Genomic DNA, 18,766 nt, shown 5'->3' with positions numbered 1-18,766 from the left:
GCCACAATAAAAGGCATTTGAAACGAAATTATTTCATGGCAGGTTTCATTTGGAATAGCAAGGAAAAGTATCCCTGTGGTGTGTTTTGGAGGTACAGCCTTTCCCTGCATTCCTTATTAATGCAAATCCTGCTCAGAGCAGATCTGTGCGTGTATTTCCTGGCTGGTGTTGGAAGTGGAATTCAGTGGAATAAATGCAGAGTTCAGAAATCCTTTTCACCTTCAGAGCTTTGGTTGCTGTGGCAATCTGGGTGTGTGTAACCTGTGGGCACCCTCTTTTTATAAAGAAAAATGTTCCATGAGGAAGCAACCCGAGGTTTGATTAGAGAGTAATAAAGAACATCTCTGGATTGGCATGCAGGACAGGGCTGCTTAAACAATCCTGCGTTTTGTCACAACCCAAATCAAGCCTAGGAATTGAAAATTCATCAACATGACCTGAACCATTCCAATCCAGGCTCATGAAAATGTATTTTGTTCAGGCTGAGGTTTAGGTGTGCCCAAAGCAGCTTGTTACCTTTAGAGAGAAGTGTACATGTTTTACAGCAGCAGATTTATTTCATTTCTGAACAGTTACACAAATATTAGTGCTCAGATTATTTTTCTTTTTAATTCCCATCCCCCTCAAGACACACTCTCTCTGTTAGAAAAAAACCCACAAATATTCAGAATTATTAGAATTGGGTCTAGGTTTTAGCTTTTAGATCCACACCAAACACTGAGCCAGGAATCCTGTACAAAATGTCCTGATTTCACACAGCCACACTTGGATTTTTTTACTTTTCCAGTCTAAAGTTTTGGCTTCAAATCATAAGATTGGATCCCAGCCCAGGACTAACACCTGAAAATAATTTAGACCTGTTAACATCTCTGTTCTTACCTAGGAGAAATGGACTTCTTTCATGGGAGGGGAGGGATGAGAAGGGCTGGAAGCTTGCAGGGGAGTTCCAGCTGCAGGAGGCAGGAAAACCCCCAGGCAGGGCTGCCAGGGCCTGGGTCAGCCCCTCTGGGACTGCAATTCCCAAACCTCGGACTGGGAAGTGATGAAGGAGTTAATTGGGAGCCATTGATTGGTTTCCATCCCAGGGCTGCTGTTAGAGATGATCTAAATAGACCAATTTGATCAAATTCAATATCAAATCGAATTCACAAAATGCAAATTATAAAGAAATATGTTGGGCAAACACTCTTCTCTACTGGTCCCTAAGGCACATTTTGTCCAGGATTCTCCAGAACAACATGTCCAACTATGTTCTGGTTGTCCTAAAGACTTTTCTACCTAGCACAATCAAATTAATTATATAATCAATAGCAGAATATTATGCTCAGAACAAAATTTAAAAATTATTTTATGACAAGTTACAAATTAGTTGTCCACTATCTTCTGGGTATAAAAGAGAATTAAATACTTTCAACTGAACGTGTAGAATGTATGTTTTTCTTTTGTTTTTTCCAATTATTAGTGCCCACCAACAGCAGTGTGGGCATTAATTACCATCATTGATTGCCTTCTAACAAGAGTCCTGCACTAAATCTCCTGGGTTCCTGCTGTTGGGTGATTCCCCTGGACCCCAGAATTTGGGATATTTGCTCTCTGGAGGTGACAGGTGATGGAGGAATGAATGAGGGCCATCCCCCTGAGTGGGGAGGGGCAGCTCTGCCCCGGGGGCTTCCTGCCCTTCCCACTGCCCATCCCTCCTCTGCCCTCGGCCCCTGGCAGCAGGAGAAACCAGGGTTGGGAATAACCCAGAACTGAGAAAAACTCGGGATTTCGGGATAACCCAGGGCTGGGGATAACCCAGGGCTGCAAGAACACCCCCAGCTGGGGATAACCCAGGGCTGGGGAGAAACCAGAACTCAGGATTTCAGGATAACCCAGGGCTGGGAATGACCCAGGGCTTGGTATAACCCAGACCTGAGGAAAACTCAGAATTTCAGGATAATCCAGGGCTGGGGATAACCCAGGGCTGGAGATAACCAGGGCTGGAGATCAACCAGGGCTGGGGATAACCCAGGGCTGGGGAAAACTCAGGATTTCAGGATAACCCAGAGCCAAGGAACACCCAGGGCTGGGGATAAATCAGGGTTAGGAAAACTCAGAACTGAGAAAAACTCGGGATTTCAGGATAACCCAGGGCTGAGGAGAAACCAGGGCTGGGAATAACCTAGAACTGAGAAAAACTCGGGATTTCAGGATAACCCAGGGCTGGGGATAACCCAGGATTTCAGGAAAACCCAGGATTCTGGGGTGACCCAGGGCTGCAGGATAACCCAGGGCTACGGAAAACCCAGGATTTCAGGAAAACCCAGGATTTCAGGAAAACCCAGGATTCTGGGATAACCCAGGGCTGAGGAACACCCAGGGCTGGGGATAACCTAGGGCTGGGGATAACCCAGCATTCTGAGGTAACCCAGAGCTGAGGAAAACCCAGGATTCTGGGATAACCCAGGGCTGCAGGATCTCCTGTGCCTGGCTGGGCTGGATTTCCTCCTGCCCTTGCTGCCTGCCCAGCCCAGCCCCTGTTTCCAGGGAGGCAGCACGGTCAGTCAGCTGTCAGTCTGTCCATCCTGGTGCTGCTCACAGCATTGCTCTGGTGGCTGTGAGCTCGCACTCAGCCTGGGAGCTGGGTCAGGAGCACTGAGCTCAGCTGCAGGGGGACTGTCCAGACAGATTTTGGAAGGGTTTTTCATTGTCATGGACATGCCACAGCCACCTAATTGTCCCTTCAGCTGTCAGGCACTTTGAGTCCACTCAGAGCCTCCTGCTTGGGCTGCCTGCTCCGTGCTTTAGCCTCTCCCAGTGCACAGAGTACAATTTTTTATCCATATCAATCTGATTTTCTCTTCATTGCGGCAAATGAATCTTATTTGGGAATGGTAGCACACAGGATTTTCCACACCCATTGTGTTAATTCACCTGTGGGGAACTTTGGAAGGAATTTGAGACAGGCCCTCTGAATTGTTCTGATGATGTGGTTTATTTTTCTTATCTTTTGACAGGTAGGAAGGGTGAGTTTGGTTCATGTCATTACAGCATGGTTTAGAAGGTCACAAGACCCTTAGTGACAAGACTTTTTAAGGAGTTATTGTTATATATATTTTTATATAATTTATATATATAGGTTATAATTATTATAATTTTGAGTTATTAATATATATATTATATATATATATATAAACACTACTAACAAGGATCTTAATGTTTTTGACCTAATCTTCAAATATTTCATTTTATGGATTCATGCTACACTGTAAGCTTTCTTAGCCAATCATGTTATGACACACAAACCTACAGTGCTGCATTCTAAACTCCTTGTTTACCTTTGTAACTACTTTTATTTTTTCTATATTTTAAATTCTAAAGCTCTAAACTGTCTTTTACTTAGTTTAACGTGTCTCTGCTTTAAACTATAAATCCACATTGTTGCTTCTAGCACTCAATTGTGGGAGCCTTTTCCAAGGTCTCAGATCAAATCTTGGGTTTAATTCTAAGATTTGGCTTACAGGCCCAAGGTTCTGAGAGTTCTTGGCATTTGAGATTCCAACAACCCAGAATTTATCTGTTGCCTACTCAATGCTTTAACTCTTTTCTTTCCTCCCTGGTTCTCCTTTGGCATTGCAGTTACCTCTAAAATCTACTTTCATTTTACCTGATGAAGTCACACGACACATCCTGTACAATCATGTTGAAAATTCAGAATAGTATTTTACAAAGTAGGCGAGCTTTTATGGATTTGAAATTCCAGTACCTCTGTATGAGCTACAGCCTATTTCAAACAGGAGGGAATTTCGAGCTGTCACCTCTGAAATACTACAGCAAAAAATCCCTACAGTTTATAGGCACAGCAATTTGGGTAATTGTTTTGTAAGGTGGCAAAATGTCACTTGGCTTTTGAGGCAGCAGTTTTCCAAACAGTTGGTGGAAGGATGAATTAAACACTGACACGCCAAAATCAAAATAGAATTTGTTTCTGCAGAGTTTTTGTCTTCAGAGTTTCTTCCAGGGATCTGTGGGAGCTGCTCGCATTGATGCACTGCAGTTACACTTTGTGTTTTCCTTCCTAATGACAATTTCTGTTTTCATGCTGTGCAGGTTTGCAAGCAGCAGACTTTCTGCCATCAGATCCCTCTGTGTTCATTTAGGTCACTGGGATTTTTAGCAGAGATAAAAATCAGGGATTTTTAACCAGCAGACTTTCTGCCATCAGATCCCTCTGTGTTCATCTAGATCACTGGGATTTTTTAGCGCACGCCAGTTGTGGGGACAAAGGTGTTTTAGGGGGATCTCCTGGTGGTCTGGGGGAGTCACCCCATAACCCAGGATCCTCTCCAGCCCTGGCTGATTTCAGGGGGCACAGGGGGCTGCTCTGTGCAGCTCCAGCCTCCCCAGGTGGTGGTGGCAGTGTCAGAGGGAGCTCAGAACTTCCAGTTCTGCGCCAATCCCCGCCGGTGTCCCTGGGAACTCAGGTGGCCCTGGGACCTGGGCTGCACTCAGCTCACAAACCACTTCAGCCTTCAATTTTGGGTCAAGGACTCACAGATCAGACACAATTTCCTCTCCCAGTAATAAATTTAAGCTCTACTCTTTTTATCCCCTTGCACTTTTATTTCCTCTCTGCCCTAGCTGAAAAGATAACACAAATCACCTCAGCCTGCCCCTTGGCTCGGGGATATTAAACCTCACTCCCTGCACAGAGAGTTTTACACCCACTTTTAGCTGCCGAGGGGAAAGTGTGGCTCCACATCCCCAAACTTGTGCCTGTGTTTGTTGAGGCCAGCAGCTGGTGGGGTTTTGTGCTGAGAGGCCAGGGCTGGGCTGGCCCTGCTGCTGACGGAGCTGCTGCCTGGCTGAGCCCCCACTTGATCTGGAAATTGTGTTTTCTGCAAACCAAACAGACCAGAGAAAGTACATCTGCTGCTTGTTTATTGATTTAGGGCTCTTCCTGCCTGTTTCTGGGAAAGAAAAAAAAAAAAAAAAAATGAATAAAAGGCCACCTTCGTTATTTCACTTTTAATTTCCTTTCTCCAAAGTAAGCAGAGCAAAATTAGATTTAGGCTGATGCATATTCCACAAATAAATTACATGGAACTAGAGCGGTTAAATGAACTTTGCTTGGGGATTATTGGAAAGATAAATATTTAAACACTGAACTTGAGGTAAGTCATGTTTATGCAACATCTGGGGTTTTTTTGTCACTGCTTCTCCGCCCCCTCTTTTTTTTTTTATTCCTGTTGTGGCTTTTCTAGTCAGCTCAACCCCGAGGACATGAAAGCAGGGTGAATACCACCTTCAGAAAACTCTGTTGTCTGTATTGTTGCCAGCAGAGGGGGTTTTTTTTTACCCTTTTTTTTTTTGCAGATAATCTTTGCCTGGTTCTATTTTTATAGAAGTCTTTGATTATATTTCACACTACGTCTCAGTTAAAAGAATTCAAAGTAAAGGTTAGAAGAATTCAAATTATATCTCTTGGGGGGAAAAAAAACCAGCTTGCATTGAAATTGTTCAAAAATATTTAAATTGCAGTAGAACTTATAAACCATTGAGCACCATAGTATATGAAGCTGAAATGTGAGGGTTTTATTTTAAATTAATAGACTTTTAATCACAGGGTAACACTCCATTAACCAGACTTAGAAACTCCAGGAAATTTCTGCAGTAGGGGAGGGTAGGGATCTCCCCTCCATGTGGAAAAATGCAAACACCAATCCAGATGGGAACTGTGCTGGTTAATTCTGTAGCCACCTACCGGGTCACTGAATCACCTGCACCACAGATCAGCCAGGGTGATACTGGAGGTTTTGTGGAATTTTATCAAACTAGAATATTCCTTTCTACAGTAAAAACAAGCTACGAACCGTTATGAAATCTTTAAGTGGTCAGATCCTGAAGATTGATACAATAAAGTATTTGTCTTTTAAGCTCATGGTACAGAAAATTCTTAAATATTAAAAGTTTCATCTTAGCAGATGAAAGGCTAAGAAACCATAATTAATAATAATTTTTTCTTGCTGTTGTGACATCAAAAAGGGAATAGTGAAATGAACTGACTTTTTAGAGTTTCATGCTCACCTAGAAGTGACATTTATCCTCCCTGGATAAAATTTGAATTTTCACGGTTGTTATTTTGATTAATGGCATTGGATTGGCCAATGTCAGTGTGTTCCTCAGCTGTTTGCATATGTGTTCCACTAGCAGCCAGGAGTTTTTCCAGTTGCTACCAATATTTATTACCAGTCCAGTCATATTCATATATGACTATACATTTTGAAAATTTTATTCTACCTTGGCCAAGTATTCTGGTTTCTGTCTAATTAATAATGGTAGTTTTTTGCCTTGCTATTTAAGTTAGAACTCCTGCTAATCCTATTTTTTATTCTGCTGTATTTTGTGTATATTTTATGTGTGTGGAAGGGCTCATGCAGTGCAGACCCTTCCATCTCTCACATTTATGAACTCGGCAGGTCTCTCAATTTCTCTGGTTGCTCTTTGGGGTTTTCCCCTCAGTTTTTAATTGCCAGAATTAAATGCCTGAATTTTTAGAATGTAGAATTTTTAGAATGTTTAGGATTTGTAGAATTTTTACTTCCCTGATTTTAAGAAAGCTTTCCAAAAATCCACAATATTTTTGTGAAATGGCCTTTTCCCCTCAGTGATACTTTACAAAGCAAACAGCTTTTATAGAAATAATTATAATACAAATGATAATTATCAGTAATTATAATGGAGATTAAAGGGAAATCCATGGAGCTGCTAAATTTTCACTGTCACTATCACTCTTGTATCACATATAATGTTCATGAAATGCAGGAATAGTCTGGGGAGTGCCTGAAAAAGAGCAGATTGGGAATGGGAGGGGAGGATTCAGGTCAGGTTTTCTTTCATTTCCATGGGACATTTCAGGTTTCACTGGCAGAACAATCCCCTGGCCATGGGTTGGTGGCAGAGAGGTGCTGCACCATGGCAGAGGGAAAACTGGGATAAATAAAATCAGGGCAGGAATAAAGGAAAAGATGCTCAAACCCCAAAATAACAACTGCTGAACTTCATGAACCTGTCCCAGAGACAGCTACAAACAAGAGAAGTGCTGGCATTATTGAAATTTGCCTGCCTGGTTTTTTCCTCTCTGAAGTTTTAGCTGCAGCATCCAGAGCCTGTTCCCTCAGTCTGTGTTGGGATATGGTGGAGAACATGGAATCTCAGGATCAGGGTCCAGAGAAAATGATGTTACTGCACTTTTCTGAGGGAGAAAGCACTTTTTTTTCTTTTTCTTTTCCTTTTTTTTTTTTAATGTGAGATGTGTTGGCTGCTGTGGGCCCCAGAGGATTCCACAGCTGTGGGATCACAGGAAGATCCGTGGCCCTGTTAATTACAGGAGTGCCATCTGCACTGCTGTGCTCAGAGGTCTGCAGCATTTCCATGACAAACCCCACTGCAGTGGTTTGCAGCTCAGACACAGAAATGTGCTGCTGCCCTGATGAATCTCCATTCTGGCAATGATTTGTTCCCCTCCTACCCTCAAGAATTGAAAAAAAAAAAGGGCCTGGTTTAAAATCTGAAAGTGATACAGCAGTGACTGGATGTTGACTAAGCAGGAACTTTGGTTGCTGCAGTTTAGCAAGAACTTCATTCCTAAATTCCTGTAGGGGTGACCTTTACTGTGTAATGCAAGTGCTTCTGGTCATTCTGAAACCAGCCAGTGTCTCATAAAGCCTCCAACAATTCGTAGTTTATGTTCCAGACCATCAGCTTTGCCTCTGACTGTATTTACTGTGCTGGAATGAGGCACTAAAGGGAGGGTTTGGAGCCTGTAACACTGTCCTGCTGCTGCCCAGTTTAGTTACATGTTGAAGGTGTTCAGCTTTTTATTTCTAGTTATAAACCTCTTCTGTGAAATGAGGTTTGTGCTTGAGTGATACAGGTTCAATAGGTGCAAATTTTAAGTGAAAAAAGCAGTGCCAACCATGGCCATGACTGGGAGATCTCAAACTTTTCTAAGTGAATGATGGAAGTAAAAGTGGTCATCCACAGCACTTCTTGCGAGACAGAAACATTCCCATTTCAGTGGATAAAGTGTTTTCATATGCTTCTGTATATTTGATTTCCTACTCAGTGGTTGGATTATTCCAAGTTTTTCCCTGCATTCTGGGCAGAAGCTGGAGCCTTCCCTAGAAAACTCAGATATTCTGGAACACAAGCTAGGAGCTGCCTTTAAAGCAAGTTTTTGTGAATTAGACATCACTGCTTTCATAAGTGGCCAGAAAATGTATTTACAGCCCTGCTAAATAGTGGAAATGAAGGGGAAAAGGTGGTTAATATGGCAACATTGCTGATTACAGCCTTGGAGAGTGTGAGTTTGTGGGCCAGAAAACACAGAAGCTAAGCTTAAAATAGGAAACAGCAGAAATTCAGTTTAAAAAGTGAAGTTAAAAGACAGACAAAAAATGTTAAGATTAAGGAAAGTTAAGAACACCAATTGGCTGTGTTGGGAATAACACTGTGCTCAGAAAATACACCCAGCAAGTCACCAGAACACAGAGGATGAGAAGTTTGAGGCTCAGAACAGCTTTGGTTCCATTATGACCATGCTTCTATAATCTCCCTGGATGATGCTGTTTAATCTCATGATCGCCCTCTTCTCTAATGCTCCTGTTTTGTTTCCCCCAGCTCACAATGCCAACCTTAAACTTAAAATAGGAAACAGCAGAAATTCAGTTTAAAAAGTGAAGTTAAAAGACAGACAAAAAATGTTAAGATTAAGGAAAGTTAAGAACACCAATTGGCTGTATTAGGAATAGCGCTGTGCTCAGAAAATACACCCAGCAAGTCACCAGCACACAGAGGATTAACAGTTTGAGGCTCCACATGGCCAGAACAGCTTTGGCCACATTATGATCATGTCTGAATAATTGCCCTGGATGATGCTGTTTCATCTCATGGTCTCTCTCTTCTCTAATGCTCCTGTTTTGTTCCCCCAGCTCACAATGCCAACCTTTCCTGTTGTTGTGAAGATTGGACATGCTCACTCAGGCATGGGAAAGGTGCAGATGCTATTTGTTGCATGTTGGGAGCCTGGGGTTTGTCCCTTACCTGTGCATGCTCCTTCCTCCCCTGAGATTTTACCTTTATCTGTGTCTTGGATCCCCCTTTGCAAATCTCTGCCTGTCCATGCAAAGAAAGCATCTCTTTCTAGGAAAATTATGCCCAAAGTACTTTTACGACTTGGCCTTTGCAGTTTGAGAGTTGCCCTGTGTGGGATGTGCTTTGAACTGTGCTGAGATGCTTTCTGCAAGCAAAACCTTGTTTATTAATGTATTGTCTGCACTGAAATTCTTCAAGAGTCAAGGTCTGTTGCACAATCCGACTTTTTGGAGCTGGGAGTGTGGGAAGGTTTTGCCTTGGTTCTTTGTTGGTTTCAGCTTGGTACTGAACGTTGATTTCCTATCTTGATGTGCTGTCTGTGATTGTTTCATACCTCTGTATAACTGCTGCTTTCTTTCTCCAAAGTAATTGCATTTCAGTGGTGAGTACAGATGTTTTGGTGTCACTTATCTCACAGTGCAGGGCCAGTGGGAGAGCATTTAAATCCCAGTTTCACTGCTATCAGTGCCAACTCCTAGTCCTTGCAGGGTAACTTCACTCTCTGAAAACACTTCAGGGCTAGAAGTGGTTAGATTTTAAATCAGTTAATCAGAGAATAGTTACCTTTATCACCCTGAATCTCCAAAGCTCCATGAACATAATATTTGCCACTATTTTCAGATAGAAAAATGATTTAATTACAACTTGTACTGTATGTTATTTTTTGCCTATGACTGTTTTGCTTTGTTTCATATTTAGTAAATGATTGGAAGTCCAGCAGCCAATTTAATTGAGGGCAGAGTGAACCACTAATTAAACTGCACTTTCTGTGGGTTGCATATGTGAAGTGTTAGAATGTTTATGCTGTACTTTGGATATTCACCTCTCATTTAGAGAAAAGGGGAAATAATGCACAGAAATGTTCTTCATATCAAATGTCTAGAAATAATTTTTCCTTTCAGCTATGAAATATTTCAAACCCTCCAAGACTGAATGCAATCTGAGAGCGGAGGAAGGTTCCCCTGGAAGCCCAACCCTCCCTGAGGGCACTGCTGGCAGTCCCATTTCCAGAGGTCCCACTTAAACCCACACAGGCCAGTCAGTCTTCAGAAAATCAAGCTGAAACCAGGCCTCATGTCTGGTTTTTGGCTCTCAGATGGCAAATTACTCTGTGTCTTTCTCCATCAGAGAGCTGAGGGCAAATACTTAGACTTCAGGCTTTTATCTCCACCAAATTCCATTTGTTGTCCCACCTCCCAGCCGTGGCCCTCAGGTTCTCCAGTCCCAGGAGAAGGAGAAGCAACCAGGGGGTGCTGGGCTTGCAAAGAGCTGCAAACTCCTCATGTTGGACACCATGGGCAATCCTGAGCCTGCCTGCTCCTCACCACTCTGAAATGCCCTTTGGATCAGAGCCCCACTTCCCTGTTCTGCCCCTTTCACTCCTGCTTGCCCAGCTCTAATCTCCACAAGGATTGTCCTCCCTGTCCAGAGGTGATGTCTCTGTCCTCCCTCTGCCCTCCAAAATCTGCTTCTCCTCTCCCCTAGATCAGCATTCCCCACCTGTTCGTGCCCCTGTTCCTTCAAGGTGTAAAGCTGATGGTTTAGTGTCACTCACACCTCAGCAGAGCGTTCCACACCTGGGAAATCCCACCCCTGGAAAGCCCTGGAAATCCCACCCCTGGAAAGCCCAACTCCTTCAGAGCAGAGGGGAAAATGAGAATCATGGAAAAATGAGAATAAAATCTGCTCCCTGTGCTCCTGCCCTCCCCAGGATATCAGGACCCTTCAGCTCCTCCCTCATGGGAAAAGCTGATGGGATGATGTCAAAATTCCTGGTGGGCTTCGCATGTGTTCAGTTGCCAGCGCAATTTACAGAACCAGCAAGAATCTGCATCCATTGGAATTGCATGTCACACCTAAAAAAATAATTTTGAGACCTAAAGATCTATAATTGACTAACATCAAAAAAACCCCAACAAACAAACAAAAAACCCCAAAAAAACAACAACAACAAAAACAAACAAACCAAAAAAAAACAAACAAAAACCAAAACAAAAAACCAACCCAAAATAAAACTCCAGTGCCTGCAAATTGCTTTCTCCAAATGAGCAGGTAATATTTTGCCTAGAAAAATGGGTGTTTTACAGCAGGATTGTTACAGAACCTAGAAATCAGATTAAGTATCAGATTTTTTTTAATGTTGTCAAAACCATGTTCTCACGAATGCCGTTTGCAACTGAATTCCACATTTTATTCCTAATTACTCTTTTCTTCTTTTGTCTGTGCTGTGTTCTTGTGGCTTGATGGCTCCAGATCAAGGTAGACAACCACTACGATTTTCAGGACATAGCCAGCGTGGTAGCACTCACTCAGACCTACGCCACCACTGAGCCCTTCATAGACTCCAAATATGACATCAGGATCCAAAAAATAGGCAGTAACTACAAGGCATACATGTGAGCCAAATCCTTATGTTCTTTCCTGCTTTTGTTTCAAAGTTGATAAGCACCAGTGAGATTCAAGGGTGTTGGAGGAGTCTCTGAGATGATGCCTCCCGTGTCACACTCTCTGGAAAGAGTATTTAGAACTTTCTGGATTTATCCAAATTCTTTTTATCAGTTGGTTGTGGCTGGGAGGAGGAGGATGAGACATCAGGTGAGCCTGCCAGAGGGGTTTTGCTGCTAACTTGTGGTCATTATTTTCATTTAAAGAAAGGAGCAGTTGGAAGAGGGTTTGGTTGCACAGAGGATTTGTTAATTCAGATTTCTGTGTACCTTTTCATCAATTTAAGGACAAATTTTCTCCACATTTTTCTTCTCCCCTCTGAGGATAAGTTGGATGGCGTTCATTCACACAAACAAACCTGAACTGTCACACTTTAATGGAACAAAGTCCTCTCCTTTCAACATAACCCATCACAGAAACAATCCAATCTTGCAGTGCCCTTCACCATGAAAACCTCTTCTCATGTTGGAGCCCAGGTGTTTGTTTAAAGGCCATGGTTAAAGGAGAGGCTCAGGGGATGTTTCAGCTTCACAGATGACATTCAGCTGGAGCAGCAAACCAGCTGTGATAGAGCATTTGAGCTCTGATACCTGTGTTTGTGCAGATTTTTACTCTCTTTCAATTATCAGGCAGGGTAATCTGACAAACACTCATTTTGTTTCTCATTTTGTGACAAGTTAGGTCATCTCATGCCTTTGTTCTCTCACACTTACCATCCTGCGGCAGGGAAAATGTACCAGAACATGGATAAAAATACACAGTTACATGTCCACACCCACATGCAGACACAGGGATATTTCTCAAGGAACTCCTGAACATTGGAGGGATCAGCAAATCCTTGTAAATCATTTGTAAGGTACAGTCAGGTTCTTTATCAGTAAAGAATTGCAAGCAAACCATAAACACTGAGAGAAGTTGAAGCTGGAGCGGGGTTAAAGCAAATCCATAAAATGCTTTATAAATTAAAAGACAGGGTTGATGTTAAGAACCAAATAATTTAGAACAGCCATGAGGAAATAGAATCTTTGGTCCAGGGTGGGAGAAGGGGAAGAATTTCTCTGCTTAGGTTGATATTGGAGGGCCACACACTCTGGAGCTCTCACCCAGACGTTGCTGGCACAGGATCTGCTGCTCTGCCCTGCCCTGGCACTGCGGGGGCACTTGGCAAAGAACAGCCAAGGTCTGGCCTTCCCAAAACCCAAAACTCCCAAAACAGCTCAGAAATCCCCATTGCCTCCCATGTGAGGGGCTCAGGAGAGCACAGATCTGATGGAAGCCCAGTTCCCATGGTCAGACCCACCCTCAGTGTGGACACCCAGTGCTTCTGAACCCAGAATTCACTGAGCATTGCAAAATCAGCATGTTGGGAATGTGAGTTGTACAGTGACCAAGGCAGGACACCCAAACAGCTCATGAGGATGCAGAGGTTTCTGGAATATTCAGTGCTTTTGGTGGTACAGGACTGTGATTTCAGCCCCCTGTGGAACTCAGGTGTGTTGGGCCTTCCCCACCTCTCCCTGCAGGCTCCAGACCCTTAAGCAGATGCTACAGCTTTTATCCCCCAGCTTTCCCAGGAGGGTTCATTCCAGTTCTGTGGGTTTGTCTCACACTGCTGCTCCAGAGCTGACTTTCCCCTCTCTGAGGATCCCATCCTGCTTTTCTGGCAGCCCCACCAGTGTCCCCTCTGTCCCCCTGTCTGGGCCATGCCATGCTCCAGTCCTGCTGTGTTCCCAGCCTGCTCCAACCTCCCTGTCCCTCAGTCCTGTCCCCTCATGCCAGAGCTGTTCTCATTCCCAGGATGTCCCCAGGACGTCCCTCAGCCCTTGGATCCCCCTCAGAGCCATTCCCAGCCTGGCTCTGGCCCTGCTCCCATTCCCAGCCCTCTTCTCCCCACACACCTTCCCAGGCCACTCTGCAGGCCTGCATGGGGCTTTCCTCTCTTTTTCTCTCTTTTCTCTCCTGTCAGTGCTTTGACAGGCAGATTCCTTGTGTTGTGCTGCCCATCTTTCCCCTTCCCAAATTAAAAGAGCTGATTTTTCCCACTTTAGTGTGAGTGGGAAAGGGATAAGGCCCAGCGCTTGATGGCTCCAATGCATGGCCAGGTACCAGCTGCAGCACTGGGCTCATCCTCTGTGATAGAAATTGGACCACAGCATTTTGTAGAAGAGAGCCTCACTTTTTTTTTCCCCTTTGACTTGAAATTTAAATGCTGTTCAGCATCAGGAATAATTTTGGAAGAGTCAACCACGGTAAATTTATCATTCTGAAACATAAATGTTTCTTCTCTGCAGAAGGAGCAGTTGGCCTAAGGGACAGCAAAAATAAGTTAAAATGACAGCCTGTTCCTCCTACCTTTTTATTTATTTTTAAGTTTCTACTCAGCAACTCTGGGTTCATCCAAATGCTAAAAGCCTAGTGATCATTTTTTTGTCCAGATTCTTTCATGCACTTAAATCACACACCAAAATGAAATACGGCTCATTATTACAAAGCAGCGTGGAAAGGAGAAGATTTACCAAATGTCTGAAGAATTCTTCATGTGCACATACATATACATGATGTCAGTAGAATATTGCTCTACATCTGGTTCTCATTTTGCTCTGTGACACAGGAACAGAGCACTTAGAGAGCCACCACAAAAAAATACCAGCTGAACATTTGTTTTTGTAGTTTAAAGAGAGTTATTAAGAGCCTCGGGTTTATAATTCTGTGGGAAATTGTGGTTTAAGTGGATCCATGAGTCACCAAACACTGGTGCTTATCGTCTGTCAGTAGAGATTATGGCCAAAAAAGCAGGATTGGATCCCTGTAAATACCACAGCCCCTCTGGAGGCTGTGTGACACACACTGAACTGCCCTGGGCACCCAGGGCAGCATTCAGCTGACTTCAAGGAAATCCAGTTTAAAAGGGTCACACACCATGTAGAAAAACAGAAGTACAAAAGCTCTGTATCTAAATCTCCCCTCCAAAAGCAGGACTGCGAGTCCAAGGCTTAGAGTTCTTTGATCAAAAGGTCAATAAACCAAAAGTAAAGCACATCCTGCAGAGGAATAGTGCTGGAGGATCAAACCACAGAGCAGGCTGCCTACCCAAGAATAGTAGGCAGACATTTCTACATATTTTTCTGATGACAAGTCCCTGTCCCAGCAATTTGGATTGGATACTGCAAATGCTACTAAATAAAGCAGGAAGGTGTTGGAAAGGGGGAAGCTCAAGTTACTATGAATTGTTTAGCAATTCTAAAACAGTTCTTCCTTCTTGCAAAGACCAAATCGAGTATAAACATGTTAAGCCTAAGTGTAAAGCACTTAAAGGTGTAGGAGTTGTTTTATTTATTGTTCAGTGTTTGGTTAAAGAGGAGGAAATAATGATGTGAAAGGCCCCTGGCAATTATTAGACGTGAAGAAGGGTGGGAAACCTACATACTCCATAGATATAATTACAGAAATCATCTCTAGGGCTTAGGGTGTCTGGGTGGGTAGTTTTGGATCAGTTCACCACGATCTCTCCTTCTGGAGTTCATCTGTGTCAAACTCACAATCTCCTGAGATCCCACCAGTGAATTCTGTGTCCACAGCATTCCCCAGGCCTGCTCTGACCCCTGCCACATCCTCACAGCCAGCCAAGCATCCACTTGGAGACTTCTGCAGGAGCTTTTCCCAGTGTGGAGGGAAAATCGGGCTTAAATCTGGCCACCTTTTCCCCTCTAGTCAGTGGGGATTCTCTCTAGCGCTGGGATTCCATCACTGCAGCTGAGCATCTTGAGCTAAATACTGGCTAAAAGCCTTCAGGATAACCATTTCCTCTGATTTGTCACATCTTCCTTCCTAAAAGACACCTAAAAGGGTGCACTCTGATGAATTCCCATGAGAAGGCTGCAAGAGGATAGAACTGTGATTTGTGAGATTTTTCTCTCTGGTGCCAAATGTCTGTGTGGAGTAGTAATGAGCCTAAAAATATTCATTTTTAAGCAGGCACATGTGTATAAACATCACCTAAAAAAACTGAGCAGAAATCACAACACAACCTCTCTGCTGGGTAAGGTTTCCTTACAACAGCACTCAACAAGCACCTCTTCGCTTCTCTTCTCTTCTCTTCTCTTCTCTTCTCTTCTCTTCTCTTCTCTTCTCTTCTCTTCTCTTCTCTTCTCTTCTCTTCTCTTCTCTTCTCTTCTCTTCTCTTCTCTTCTCTTCTCTTCTCTTCTCTTCTCTTCTCTTCTCTTCTCTTCTCTTCTCTTCTCTTCTCTTCCCTTCCCTTCCCTTCCCTTCCCTTCCCCTTCCCTTCCCTTCCTTCCCTTCCCTTCCCTTCCCTTCCCTTCCCTTCCCTTCCCTTCCCTTCCCTTCCCTTCCCTTCCCTTCCCATCTCTCTTTCTCTCCACAACACAGGACATGGCATCACAGAAGAACTTTATGCTTTAAATTTTATGAGGGTCCCAGAGAAAAGTCAACATTCCCCCACAATTGCTACTGACCCTCGTAATTAACTTAATGGGAAATGGAGAGAGAGCTCTGGCTGCTGCCTGATACACTTTTAATGCTTTGCAGATGTTCCCTGATTTTACTAACTGGAAACACTTCATAACTTGTATGCATAGCCTGTTCCCAGTACAGCATTTAGCTTTCACAAAGCAGTAATCTTCCCAGCCCTGGAAGAAAATCCTTCACATGGATTTTTTTCTTTCTTAGAGGTTAAACAGAAGAAGGTGAACCGACACAGCATGTTTAGGTTATATCATGAAATAGCAAAGAGTGAACACTGGAGGAGGAACCAAAATCCAGCTCCAGAACACACCTGAAATCACTTCAGAGGTGTTAGAAACAAAAATGTGTTGCTTTTTGAGTGTTGGGACACAGTGGGGTGGGTTTGAAAGGAGAAGCTGAAGCTTCTTGACATTTACCTTTGCAGTGCCAGTGTGTTACAGATAATTCAGTGCCTTTGTAGCTGGCACCAGCTCATTTCTAACACTGCCCCTTCATCAAAGCAAGCTGGATTTTTAGAAAACAACTTAAACAAATAAATGTGGAGCAGAAATTTCCCAGCCATTCTTTGTACCTCCAGTACAAAGTGTTTTCCTGACAATGCTCTTACAACCCCTCATGGTTCAGCTGCTCTGTTACAAGCTGCCAGCTGGGGAAAAGGTGTCAATACTGCTGCTGCACTCATGGGAAAAGCAGAGGCATTTGATGATGGGAATGTGAAACCACTGGCTGCCTTTGTAATGTTTTCCCCCTTTCAGGAGAACTTCCATATCCGGGAACTGGAAGACAAACACGGGCTCTGCCATGCTGGAACAAATTGCTATGTCAGATAAGTAAGTGGAGTCTCGTGTCAAAGGTAATTAAAAAATTAACAGAGTTTTATTGGAAGTGGGTTTTTAAAGAATCCCATTGTTGGTACATAAGTCACAGTAAGTGCATGCACTGTGTTCATTTGGGGAAAAGGGATCTCTCGGTCAGGGGAAAGAGCAGAGGCCGGAGTTCCACGTGGCTTCAGAGTTACCCACCCACACTCACACCTGGGGGTTACATGAGCTCCTGGGTTCCTACATCCACATCTGCTCCTAGAAAATGTCTGGAATTCCAGATTGTCCTGTCAGTCATTGCTCCTGCTTCATTTGCCCTCTCTTACCCACCAGTCTCACACCTCTTTTAAACTTTCCTCCTTCTGCATCCTACCATCCTCCTACACAACCAAGCACTCCAGTCTGGACTTTGCCTATTTAAATAAATCCCATTTCTCTTTTCTACTTTCAATCCCAAACTCCTTACTTTTCATTTTATAAATTTCCACTGAAGTGCACTGTGAGGCTTTTTCCCCTGTTGCTGGGATACACTGAAGCTTTATTTCCCCTGTGCCATCATTCCAGCTCTGTGCTTTGGTTTACTGTGCTTTTCCTTTTCTTCCCCATTCTTATACTGGATAATTCCTGCAGTCCAGTTGAAAACATTCATGCAGCAGCACTTTGAAGCTCAGAACTCTTTTCTCAGCCCCCCTCATTTACTCCACAGCCCATAAACCTCTTTTCCCTGCAAAACAAAATCTCAGAGGCTTTTGAATGGCTATGCATTTTCTGCTGTTCAGCTTCTCCAAAGGCTGCCACCAGTGGAAGCTGAAATAAACTCTGTGCAGTGAAAGTGGAATTTAAGAGGTGTTTTCAAGTTCAACAGTAGTCCTGGTTTGTTTGTTTGGGGCTTTTTTGTAAAGCCTGGAACCTACAACTTGGTGCCTCTTAGGAGCTGAGGGAGACACAGGAACAGAAGCATTGCCTGCCCTGGAAAGGTGAAAACAAGAAAGAAAGACGGGAATTCCAGCTCCCTGCTGTCCAAGCCCTGTCTAGACTATGTCCTCACTGATCTCCCCTCTGGGCATGGCCTGCAGCCACATTATTTTCTCTTTCTCATTCCCTCCCACCTCCCTGCAGAAAGTGAGGTTATGTGTTCCTGGGAGGGGAGGCACACTGAGCTCTGGGCTGGGTAATTACAGCCCGTGGGCTGCTGGAACACACAAACTCCACTTGTGCCCCCAGGAAAGCAGGGCCAGGGATGGGAAATGCTCCCCTGGCCCTGCTCCTGCTGGGAATGCTGGAAATGCTCCCCGAGACCTGTTCCTGCTCCTGTTTTTCAGTGAAGTCAATTAGAGCAGAATGGGGATTTTCCCATTAACACACCAGCCAGCAAAACCAAACTTCCTTTGTGCTGGTGGGGCCAAAAGCATGGGAAAGGTGGATGTGTAACCTGACAGAAAGGTGGGTGAGGCACAGCCCTGCTCCTCTGGGAGTGCTCACAGCAGAGCAGGACACACAGGGGGAAAAGAGACTTTTCTGCAGGGCTGCAGCAGGCTCACAGCACAGCAAACCCCATCAGATCTGCTGCATTTTGGTTTTAATACACCCATGGATGGGGAGGGAGTGCCTTGGAAGCACTGCCTGGTGGGCATTGCTGGCTGGACACAAACCTCAGGGGAGAAATTCAGAGAAGAAAGAAGAAGAGAGTGGCAGGAAGGGACAGGGAGAGGCGGAGGAGCAGCACATTTCAGGGTCACAATTCCTCATTTCCCCCTGTTCCAAAGCTCCTGCTGCCCAGAGAGCTGTGCCAGCTGTGCCCACCTCCCCTGGCACACCTGGTATTGCCCCTGGGAGCAATCCTTTATCCTTAATTTTGGTTTTAATACACCCATGGATGG

At 44.0% G+C, this 18,766-nt stretch overlaps 1 protein-coding gene across 1 annotated transcript in view; it reads left to right on the top strand.

Annotated features, from left to right (window-relative positions):
* SYN2 (synapsin II) overlaps nucleotides 1-18,766 on the top strand; it is a 187,686-nt gene that overhangs the window by 136,763 nt on the left and 32,157 nt on the right. The window contains 3 exon segments of the mRNA XM_030956650.1: nucleotides 8,976-9,038; nucleotides 11,392-11,534; nucleotides 16,821-16,895. Coding sequence (XP_030812510.1) covers nucleotides 8,976-9,038; nucleotides 11,392-11,534; nucleotides 16,821-16,895 — 281 coding nt within the window.

Source organism: Camarhynchus parvulus, chromosome 12, assembly GCF_901933205.1.
Source record: "Camarhynchus parvulus chromosome 12, STF_HiC, whole genome shotgun sequence".
Classification (NCBI taxonomy): Eukaryota; Metazoa; Chordata; class Aves; order Passeriformes; family Thraupidae; genus Camarhynchus; species Camarhynchus parvulus.
Note: the sequence above shows the minus strand (reverse complement) of the source record. Positions and strands in the feature narration are given on the sequence as shown.